This window comes from Ciconia boyciana, chromosome 8 (assembly GCF_034638445.1).
Source record: "Ciconia boyciana chromosome 8, ASM3463844v1, whole genome shotgun sequence".
NCBI classification, from domain to species: domain Eukaryota; kingdom Metazoa; phylum Chordata; class Aves; order Ciconiiformes; family Ciconiidae; genus Ciconia; species Ciconia boyciana.
This window is the reverse complement of record NC_132941.1, coordinates 48,438,823-48,450,802: the sequence shown is the minus strand read 5'-3', so window position 1 is coordinate 48,450,802 and position 11,980 is coordinate 48,438,823. Positions and strand designations below refer to the sequence as shown.

The 11,980-nt window shown below is 41.5% G+C and overlaps 1 protein-coding gene across 1 annotated transcript; it reads left to right on the top strand.

Annotated features, from left to right (window-relative positions):
- Positions 1–398: 398 nt before the first annotated feature.
- On the top strand, positions 399–11,327 carry SLC35G1 (solute carrier family 35 member G1). Its single transcript, XM_072871544.1, has 3 exons — positions 399–986; positions 5,122–5,302; positions 5,822–11,327. Exons 1-3 carry the CDS (start codon positions 779–781, stop codon positions 6,579–6,581), a joined length of 1,149 nt encoding a protein of 382 aa, XP_072727645.1. The 5' UTR covers positions 399–778; the 3' UTR covers positions 6,582–11,327.
- Positions 11,328–11,980: the final 653 nt, after the last annotated feature.

Below are 11,980 nucleotides of genomic sequence, written 5' to 3'. Positions count from 1 at the left end.
AATAAAAGCTCAGTTATCTCGGTGCAGATCCTGCCTATGAGCGGGCTGATGAGCCAGTACCGTGAGGTATCAGTCCCGTGTACAGTAAGAGCTATATACTTTTATTTCAGGCGCTCAGATGATGCAACAACGCCCCTAAAATAACTTTGCGTCATCGTTTTCCACAGTTTGACTTCCTTGCAAGCGCACCGCCTCAGAAAGTTGGTCAGCGGCAGCCGCGGCCTGTGCCGCCCCGCACCGCGCAGGCCGCCGAGCGCACCCACCCCCGGCGGCACCAGCCGCGCCTAACGGTCACCCGGCGGGGGCCAGCCCCGCTCCTCTCTCCGGCGAGGTGAGAGCTCCCCCTCCCGAAGCGCCGCAGCCTCGCTCCTCCCCGCCGAGCCTCGGCGCGGCCCAGGACCCTCGCCCGGGCAGAGCTCTCGGCTGCCCGCTCCGCGTCCCTCGCAGGGGGCCACCGCGGGCTGAGGGGACGCCGGGGAGGAACTGGCAGGACGCTGCCGCCTGTCCCGGGAGGGGCGTTTGGCTCCCTCTGGGCTCTCAGGCAGGTATCTGCCGTGGGAGGGGGACCGGCACGCCGGCTGTTTCCAGGCGGGCCCTGACTCGTAGGGTGTGAGCCGCGACCTGCTATAGCCCCCCCCGCCCCGCGGGTGTACGGCGCTGCGGGGCGGGGGGAGGGAGGCAGCCGGGCGGCGCTGGGCGGTGGCACCGCATGCGCAGGAGGCCAGGTGCCTGCCGGCTTGTGAGGAGCCGGTAGCATCGCGGGCAGCCCGGCGTCCTCATGGTGCTGTGTCAGGGCGGTGAGGCCGCCGCTGTTCCGGCAGCGGGCGGGAAGGAGCCGGAGGTGCCGCTGAGCCGGAAGGACGGTGTGGGTACGGGGCAGCCTTGCCTGTGCCCGGCGCCCGGCATGGAGGCGGCGGGCGCCGAAGAGCGCCGCGTTTGTGGCTGCTGCTCGGGCTTGTCCTGGCCGCGCTGCTGCAAGGCACCCGGTGAGGAGGGGGAGTCTGGCAAGCGGGGCAGGGTGGGCAGCGCCCTCCTGGCTGGGCTACCGGCTCTCGGGGTGACATTGCCGGCGGGGCGGAGGAAGAGGAAGCGGCCCCGAGGGCACCGGGGCTCACCGCACACGGCGGCGGGGCGCGGAGCGAGCTCGGGTGGCCGCAGAGGGCGCCCGGCACCTGTGCCGGCCCCGCCGCCGGCTGCCCGCGGGCGGCAGGCTGCAGCCTCGCCGCTTCCGAGCTGTCACCGGCTGTGGCGGCTCGCACCTGGTGCCGGGCGGCTCGCACCTGGTGCCCGGCGGGGGTCACCGGGCCCCCTGCGAGCGTGTTCGGCGTCGCCCTCTTCCTCCCCTTCCTCTTTACTGGAGAAGCCGGCCTCTGGTGAAGAAATCAAGTGAAGCGGCAGGCACACCCCCTCTGTGGCGCCAGCCCTTGTGCGTGTACGCCGGGCTTGGCTCGGGCCGGGTGCCCGGTGCTTCCCCCCCGGGAGCGGGCTGAGCGCTCGGGGCCGCTCCCGCCGCGCACCGCTCGCTCCCGTCTCCATGGGCGGGCTGCTGCTCCGTCCCTTCTACACGTAGGGCTGTGAGAGCTTCGGTAGCGATTATCCCTTGGGGAAACAGTACTTCTGCTGTCAAAGTTTTAAAGTAAGACTTGACAGGTTTGGGTAAATCGAGGTGCCTTCTAGCAGTGTGAACTTCTGGCACTGTAAATATGTTGAGAAGGGGCATCAGTGCTGTTCAACAAGTCCATATACTTGCAACCATGACTTCCTTGGTAATTCTTACCTTACTTTAGTGTGAGTGTACTCTTTATTTCGTCTTAATCCGTGCTTCTTGGTCCCTTTGAATTGTTAAAGCCACGAACTTATTGCGAAATATGCAACATATTTTTGTAAGTTTAATGTGCCTTCCTTTTAAAACATAAATGCCATCGTAAAATAATTTTTGAAGTTGTTATCTGAAGTACTTTAGCATGTGTAATTTTTAAACAACTTCACTGAAAATGTGTTTCTCATTAAATATGGACTATAATTGATTTTCCAGCAGAAAATGGATAAAATTGTGATATTTGTTAGCTAGTGAGCTTTGGAGAGGCCAAAAGAGATAGCATACTTCACCAGTGAAATTCATGTTAGTATCACTTCTGAGGCAAAGCGTGGGGAAAAAAACAGTATTTGAAATCCTGAGAAACTTGCAGTTATTCACCAAAAAAGACCTTTTTTTTTTTTCTTTTTGGTAGTCTGTCTAGCAAAATGTTAATTGAGTCAATGGCTGAACTTTATGAATCATGGCTAGATCTTGTCTGCATGACCATGGTTAGTTCATACGCAGGCTGTTGTGCTCCTGGCACTTTCCTGAAGCCTGTGAGAGAGCTGTTCTTCTGCTTCTTATGGTGGGAAGAATGGATCACCCTCTTCTGGCTTTCCTGAAGGTCTGGGAGAATCGCCTTCTCACTGACTGACCACCTTCCGCATAGCCAGTACTCTTCTGCCTCTGCTACTATTCTCAAGATGCGTGTATGTGAGAAGTGTCATTTTCTTCACTGTATGCATTTTGCAAGTATAAAAACTGTTTGCAAGAAAGCATGGCATTAAAACGCAAACAAAAAGAATTTACACAGAAAATGGCGTGTAGTGGGAGGTGTTTGACTATGACTTAAGACAGGAGTGGAAGATGGTTTGAAAGTCTTACTTGTGGAGATGGCCGGGGAATAAAATTGGAAAACCAAATCTCAAATCTGTAGCCAGTCAGAAAAGAGGACTTGGGTGCTACTTGAAACTTTATTTTTAGACTGTTATGCTTTTTTAAAAAAGCATGAGTGCTTGAGTGTTTTGATGGCCTTGGGCTAGTGTTTGGAGGCTTAATATTTTGTGGGGTGGGAATGTTATCTTAACCTAACTTCTCCTTAGAACATATTTTGAAATAAGTACTCTTCAGAACTGCAATTCTTGTTTTTGGTGGAAGAGCTTGTGCCATTTTATTTTTAAAAGGAAATAAAACACTTTCTCATTGCACCGAGTACATGCTTTGGCAGTACGAGATGCTGATGGTTTAAATTCTAGTATTACAAGATACTGTTTCTGGTAGGCTTGGTATATTGGCTAGCTTACAAAAATGAGTTCCTTGTGGTATTTCTTTGTTCCTTCAAATCCGAAGCTTAGTTCTGGGTACAAGATCCTTTCATCTTACTTTGCTTTAATTTGATTGGTTTTCCATTTCAACACTTCCATTATTTAGATTGGCTTCATTCTGTAGTAATCAGACAAGCTATCATGCCTGAAATAAAACTTCATAGTTCTGTTTGTGCTGTGTTCATCCGTAAGCCAGCCTGGGTTTGGATTTCCCATTTCAGTTATAGGGCAGTCTGATTCCTCTTGCTTTAATATTAGAGGCGCTGTTGATTTTGCAGTTCTGTGCATGACTGTGTGGATTAGGACATGACATAATTCATGAACATTTTTAAAATCCACTCTGTGTCATAGTTGGTAGATGTCCCGGTCCAGTGTTGGTTGGTGGTAGTTTTTATAGTCACTTTTATTTAAGTGGCTGTTGCTAAATATAAATATTTCTAGTAGAAGCTGTCATTAATTTTCAGCTGTAGTGTGTCTGGATTCCTTGAAAAGCAGGCCTTCTGCCTACTTTAAATTATGGTTGCAGTTGTAAAGCCTAGGTCTCTAGAACTGTTAAAGCCAGAATCGGTGCTATACACACTGTATCAGCCCGCAGTCTCAGCTCTTAGGTAGTAAGAAGCAGTTTCTCAGCTTTGAGTGCTGATCTCAAGGAGGATCAAAATGGTTTGTGACAAGTTTTGTTGATTTAAAAAAACCCCACACACCCAAAACAAAAAAACCCTCAAAACGATATTTAGTTGCTAAGCAACTCACAGCAGTGCCCTGCTGATTATGTTTTAGAGGATCCATAAGGCTGGCAGGCTCCCACACTAATGTGAGATGAGGCACCCTTTTATCAAAACACTGCCTAAGAGACATGGAGTTCTCGCTCTTATCTTTAGAGGGTGTTATAGAAGAAAGGGTAACTCCCAGTGTTTTATGCAGAGAGAAAGAAAAGAGATAGTGAGGTAACACCCCACTCTAGATGGGTTCTCTTTTCCATGGTGTTCACCTCTAGGTTCAGTGGAAAGACTGAACCTCTTATGCAGAAATGCAATAACCAGAAAGTCTGGGTTCTTTAGAGACGGTGTTGAGGTCAGCAGCAGTTCACCATCTCTGTTTGCTTTCTTTTTTTTTTTTTTTTTTTTAAATAGTTGAGGGTGGAGAAGATGAGTAGAGCAAGGAACAGTATGTCACTGAAGAGGGCCTAATGCAATGGGGAAACTACTTCAGGAAGAGAAAGTCTGATAAATAAGCATAAACTAAGGTGAAACTAAGGTCTTCATGGAACTGTGATAGATATCAGTACTTTAAGCAGGCCTATGATGTTTTAAAATCAGTCACATTTCTTCTGCTTAAAAATGTATATTTGATGTTTATTTGAAGAAAATATTTGGATTCTTACAGCAAGATAAAAATGTTATAAAACTTCTGTAGGTCTTGGTCAAATTTAGAGTGATTTAGCTGCAAAATAAACATGAGATATACCAGAAGTGAGGTACTGTACACAATTTTTACATGTGTGTGTTTGTGAGAAAGGAAATTAAATTGTTGCTTAGGAACCTTAATTAACTTACTCAATAATGAGATGATTCCCAGGTAATAAGTTTCAGTGTTTCAGAATCTGGCCATGGACCATTTTGCAGTCAGTTGGTCCTTGGGCGGTGGTCAGAATCATACAACTAGTCCTATAGTGAATCGCCCAAACTAGTCTGATGCCTCCAAGAAGTAAAGCCTACTAACTCATGTAGAGCTGTAGGAATGGTTTTGTATCCAAAGCATTAGAGTTCATCTCTTATCTCCTGTTTTAAGAAAAAAAGGAGAGCTGTGGTGGTCAGCGAAACATATTTTCAAGGTAGGTCTTGTAAATACACGTAGTATTTGCATTTGCTTCTTTTGCTTCCCCTGTCCTCTGCCACAAGAATAGCTACAAATGTATGGAGCACTGCAGTACGTGGAGCCACCTGACCTGAGAAATCTTGTAATAGATCATTATTAATGGGAGTTTATCTGTTGCAGGAAAAAAGAAGAAAGCTGCCTGTCCAGGACTTGGTCTGTTTTATACCGTACTGTCTGCCTTCCTTTTCTCAGTGGCCTCTTTATTTCTTAAAAAAATAGAAGATGTACATTCAGTGGAAGTGAGTGCATTTCGATGTGTTTTCCAAATGGCATTCGTTCTTCCTGGTTTAATATACTACAAGTAAGTGTAGTAGATGTTTAAATTTAAAGTTATTTCTTCAAAATAGATCTAGAATTATCACTCACATATCAGATTGCAATATTATTTTAATTCAGACTCCAACTGCATAACTGCATTGTTTTGTATTAGTTGATAGTTTGTTAATACAATTGAGAAAACTGAAAATCTCTGACTCCCTGAATTGTAGAGGTTTTTACAGGGATTATATCAAATGTATTGGTCTTCCATGAAGCAGTGTTCTTAAAAAATAGAAGGTAATTTGTAGATACTCTTGGGTTATTTTGCAAGCAAAAAATTAATAGCTAGAAGAACAGGTTCTGGACTCTGAATGTGATTGGGGGTGGTGATGGGAATAAATTGGTCTGTGATCAGACAGTTAAAAATAGTTTGATAGTTGAGATAAGTCCCTCATCTAGAAAGGTGTGTACAATCTAGAAGGGTGTGTACATTTAAATGTGGTTGGATGTGGTCATGAAATAAGCAAGCCAGTGACATTAATGTGACATTTCTGTTTTTCAGAACAGGTTTTTTGGGACCAAAAGGTAAAAGAATTTTTCTTTTCTTCCGAGGATTCCTTGGCTCTAGCGCAATGATTCTTCTCTACTATGCTTTCCAAGTCATGCCACTAGCTGATGCCACTGTTATAACTTTTAGCAGTCCTGTTTTTACATCGTTGCTGGCATGGATCTTTCTCAAAGAGAAATACAGTGTTTGGGATCTTCTGTTTACCCTCTTCGCAATCACTGGAGTGGTTCTTATTGCCAGACCGCCATTTCTGTTTGGGTCAAATGTTACGGGGATTGAAGGAAGTTACACAGATCACCTTAAAGGAACTATAGCAGCAATTACAAGCACAGTATCTGCAGCTTCGACTTTTGTTATACTAAGGAAGGTGGGAAAATCTGTGCATTATTTTTTGTCAATTTGGTATTATGCAGTCATTGGTTTAATTGGATGTGTTATAGCATTGTTTGTTATGAATGAATGGCGTTTACCATATTGTGGTAAAGATAGGGTTCTTCTAATATTAATAGGCTTGTTAGGGTTAGGGGGTCAGATATTTCTCACAAAAGCATTACAGATAGAGAAAGCTGGACCTGTAGCCATAATGAAAACAATGGATGTGGTGTTTGCTTTTATTTTACAAATTCTTTTTCTCAATCATCTACCAACTTGGTGGACTGTGGGTGGTGCCCTTTGTGTGGTAGCTAGTAGTTCTGGAACTGCCATTCGTAAGTGGCAACAAAGCTTGAAAAAAGCTAAACAAAATGAAATCTAACAATACAGACACTAATTCATTACAGAAACAAGCAATCTTGAAATATACATACAATATTTATTTTTATTTATTTTAAATATCTCATTTACCAAATTGTAGTACCAACTTATATCCAATAAAATAAGTTGATTAAAAAAAAAATAATTGAAGATGCTTTAACAACTGATTAGGTATATACTTTTCTTTCTCCTATTTAGGCATGCAAATCTGAGAAGTAGAAGGATATTTAAAAATTTCTTGCTTCCTATCAAAAGTGAACAATAGGTTTTAGGCTTTTATTTTCCTAAAATTCCTGATTCTCTGCTACTTAGACTGTTTCCCTATACTTCCAAGCAGTGGAAATCAGTCTCCCGGGCTTATTTAATACTATTGTGTGCTTGATTACCAGAGGGATTGCAGTACAAAAGTTAGAAGGGAATGAAGAGTTATAATCTGATAAACATCCAACTTTTATAGAACAGATAAAGCTTGCACATTTACAAGCTTTCTTTTTTTTTGTTTGCACAAAACAGATGCCAAATGGGGATTTATTTTTAATTTGGATTCTAAAAGAGCAAAAGCTATTCCATCTTTCCAAGTAATGTCAGGAGAAAATTAACTTGTGAAAATTATCTATCAGCTTTGCTTTCTTTTAAAAATAATTTTAAATGTTTGCACTTGCTTTACAGACATAATGAAACAACCTAATCCCTGTTTTTTTAATGTGATTTTTCCCAGTAAACATGTCTTTAGTTGCTGCAGTCTCAGTGATGAGAGACAACAGTTAATTGTATACCACTCGTAAATTAGCCATTTCTTGTGGTATGGAATGTTATGCTGTAGCTGCACTTTTCTTTATTCTATGCAAAAGATTGTATTTTTTAGGTATTTAATATAGGTTATTTTAAATGCTGCTTATGACCCTTTTGTTTAGATTCTTTTGTACAAAAGTTCTTTATGAGACCAAGTTTAAGTTGTCTTGGTCTTCATAAAGTTAGGAGGATTTACAATAAAGCATTTGCCTGTTTCCTAGGAATTTACAAGAGTGCAGAGTAATTGCAGTTTCACAGAAAATGCAGGTTGGCCAAGGTCATAGCAGAGATTCTACAGAACAGGTTTGAGGAGAGCTTGGTGGGAGGTTGGAGTTATGCATACACATCTCATGGCATGGAGGCATCCACACTACATCGGGCAGTGCTCGTGGGCAGCTTCAGCCTCATTTCTCCAGCTGGCCCTTTTAAATCTGCACTTAATCACTTCTCTTGCACATCTTCTCAGTTTTATAGGCTTTATATTGATAGCAACAAATACTAAGAAAAAAGGCTTGTGTTACTGATCTTAGCGTCCTTCATGTTTGAGGAGGAATATATGTTTAGTTAATATATGTTAGTCTTATGTACTTTTGGGTCTTGTCTCTAGTGCTTAAAGAAAATTTTAACTTGGATCTTTATTTGGTCCTTTGTATCATGAGGTGATTTTCAGTTATTTACTCTCTCCAGTCTTTTTCTGAAGGAGAATGCTGTGTTCTGTAGACTTGATACCCGTTTTTTTTTTTTTCAAAATCACTGAAGGTGGCGGTTGTTTTCTTATTTTGATTTACAGATGTCTAGTCACATTTATTTTGCCAATAAGCATTGCATATTGGCAGGGCAGATCTAGGGACTTGAGTCCTGAAGGACTGGAATGTGTATAGTACTTTGGGATGCATCTGGATGCGAGGACCCATCTTTGTGCAAGATTCTGTACGTAAACCAGCACCCTGAATCTATATATGTTCATGGACATGAGCAGATTCCACTTGAGTGACAGAATTGGTTCCTGCTTATAGCTGTCCATTCTCTGCTTCTCCTGAAGGTTGAAGTTCAGCTACTGCTGACAAGGTCAGGAGTAGTATGAAACTGCTTTCACATCTCTTTAAAGCCTGATGTAATAATAAAATTCCAGTTTGGCACCCATTTCACTTAATACTTGAAATTGTAAACTGGGATTGTTTCTTCTGCTGCTCAGCCATCACTGCCATTGAGCAACAGCTTTCAGGGGAGGGAAGGAAAATAGACTGCGTTTTTTACTGCTTCACTTCATGTTTAATATGCATGTGTTTGAATTGACACTCATAAAGGTATGGTTCTAAAGCAGTTCATATTGATGTAAACTTGAGTTGTCAGCTAGTTCTGCTCCCTCGCGTTGGCTCAGTGCTCATGCTTATGTGGTTATGTGGTGAGGTGGCCCTGGGAGCTGATCCAGCTACACAACTTTTTTGTAAGGTTGTTGGAGAGGGCAAAACCAGAGTAGCCTGAACTTGATGACAGTGTGAAAACATTCAGAAGGGAAATTAGATAATAGTTGAAATTACAGCATATGAATGCTGCTTTGTCAGTACAGAATAAAAATAATGTGGAAGCTTATATCAAAAAATTTTTAGGTCATAAGATTTCAATGAATCTTGTTTACACTTAGTAGAGAAGAACAGACTACTGAAGGAAGGACTGTTTTCTTGCCCTTACCACATAAGCAAGTGTAGAAAATAAGCTGGCCTGAAATCAACAACCTGATGTAGTGATTAGTAATTTTTCTCTCAAGTTCTTGCAGAAACTCTTTCGATGTATTTCCATACCTGTAGTGCCAAAACCCCCAGATAATTATTTCTTTTCTGTGTCCAAACCTATAGGGTTTCCTTATGGCTCCATCTACTTATTTTCTTTTGCTGTTCCTAAACGTTCCTGAATATTTAAATTGTTAACATAGGATCTTGTTTAGATTATTATTTTACAGAACACTGTATTTTTTGAACATTATTTTGATTTTGATCCATCTTTTAGAGAATTGTTTAACTGGTGTAAGAATGAAGGACTTGATTAGGGCTTCTGTAGTCATAAAGCATGACAAACTAGCTTCTATAACTAGCTTTTCCAGATGATATTGGGAGTGGAAGACATTTAAGCTTTAAGTTTTTTCAACCACCTCAAGTTTTTAATTTTTCTTCCTCTCAAATGTAGGTTGAAAACCTAAATTTTAGTTGGAAGCCTTGAAGAGAATGAAATTATACAAAAGTATGGATACCCTAAAATGTTGGGGGGGGTTAATTGAAAATATTTCTTACAATTCCTGTTAAGATGGTCAAACACTTTTTTTTTTCTTCCAGAGCTTAGCTGTTTGAGAATCTGAAATTAAACTGGCTGAGCCTTGATTCTTCCAGAGTCTGATTTTTTCCTTTTTTTCTCTCCTTTTTTTTTTTTCCTTTCCTTGGATAGATTTTTACTTCTGAAAGGTTTTTTAAGTTTTAATACAGCAAGTTTCTCAGGGTCAAATGTTATTTTTCTAAGCTTTGAGTCAGAAATATATGATTAGTGTTCATCGCCTATAGTGTCCTCTTGTGATCTTTACAGTATTTTTAAGTTTGATAAATGTACTTTTCTAATAGGAAGTCCTTCCTTTGTAATATGATAGAATATTGTTGCATTGCAATTGCTATGCTATAAAGTTAAGTTTCTCTTGAATTTTAACATATTAATTCAATGTACTGATTTCAGCAGATCCTGAATAGAAAGAGTAATAATTCATTATTGGTCGTTTTGCACATAAACACAAAAAAATGTAGTTGTTACTGATGCCTCACAAGCATGTTTATGTTCTTTACTATGCAAAACACTGTAATCATCTGTTGTCTTCAGAGGGACTTTACAGCCTTAAAGCCTTATGTACCTGACTCTTCTGTATAACGCTGATAGCTGAAAAAGCTATGTACTGTCACTGTGCAGCAGCCAATTTCTTTCAGGTGAAGTTGATTGTCAAAGTATGCTCTAAAAGTTCTCTAAATACGTCTACACTACGAATTTGACAAGCTCATTGGGTAGACAAGGGCAGTCTACCTAATAAAAATGGATTTCCTGCATTTGTCTAACACCAGGCATGAAGTAACCTCAGCATAACAGCATTGGTGAAATAACTAGTTCAATGTGTCATTTTTCTTCTGAAACCTGAAACTAGGCTCTTTTCCAATTCCAAAAACTGTTCTAAGACAGCTCTTCCTGTAATTGATAATGAAAAGATGGATAGTACTACCCTTGGATCATCATTTAGTGTAAACACTTCCCCCCTGCAGTATTTTCTCTTTCTTGAGCTTTTGTTCAAGAGCAATCTGTTGGAAGAAAGTCTATTTCTAGAGAGGCAGCCTCTTAAAAGTTACTTCCTTGCTAACTAGCAGTAGTTAACCAGGAAGAGTCTGTTTTCCAGTTCTCTAACCATGGTAAGCATGGTAGGCTCATCTGTGGCATCAGTCCCACAAGGGCAGTAGAAGCATGATCTCTGTCCCTGCATGGATTCAGGGTTGGCAATGCCGACAGCAGATGTGCAACACAGACTTCGGCAGGACGTTGCAGTTACCAACAGAATGTTTTTGTGGTCATAACTGCCTGTCCATCCAAAGAAAAGTTGTGGCTTTATGTTCCTGCAGATGCAGGTAACGTCAGGGTGGAACATACATAGACTTCTATGGTGATAACACTTCTGTATATCAGAATGAGTAATTTCCTATGTTATGTGAGTTTTTGTTTGACAAAAAGGGGGTAGAAATACCCTCAGCATTAATTAAAGGATTTTTACTATGTCTTATATATTGTTAAATATATGTTGAATGATATGTTTTGTAGAAGTTACTGGCTTTGTTACGTAGTAGTATATTTTTATAGATAATTCTTATATATTGAAATGTTAAGAATATTTTCGTAAGAGATTTATATTCATCATTGCTAATAAAATGAACCTGAAGAATTAATCGCTGGTTTTGCATTGATTAGTAGAACATATTTGAATGTAGTGATTGTAAAAGCTTTATGAAAGAACTGTTAATCAAACAGTCCCTGTTAAATATGAACATATGCCTCAAATTCTGCTACTATTAGCGTGCTGCATTGACTTTTTTTGCCTTGCAACAAGCTAGAGCTGAAAAGAAGCTCCATCAGCTTCCATACAGCAATTTTTTAACTGGAAATGTTGTGGCATTGACAGGTCAGTAAAGTTAAATTTTCCTGTGTCCAAGTGGCAATTTGTTTTTGTGGGGTTTTTTGTTTGTGTTGTGGTTTAACCCAGACGCTTGCTCACTCCCCCTTGGTGGGATGGGGGAGGGAATCAGTAAAGTGAGAAAATTTGTGGGTTGAGATAAAGACAGTTTAATAGGTAAAGCAAAAGCCATGCCTGTAAGCAAAGCGAAACAAGGAATTCATTCACTCCTTCCTATCTGCAGGCAGGTGTTCAGCCATCTCCAGGAAAGCAGGGCTCCATCATGTATAACAGTTACTTGGGAAGGCAAACACTGTCACTCCGAATGTCCCCCCACTTCCTTCTTCTTCCCCAGCTTTATATGCTGAGCATGACGCCATATGGTATGGAATAGCCCTTTGGTCAGTTGGGGTCAGCTGTCC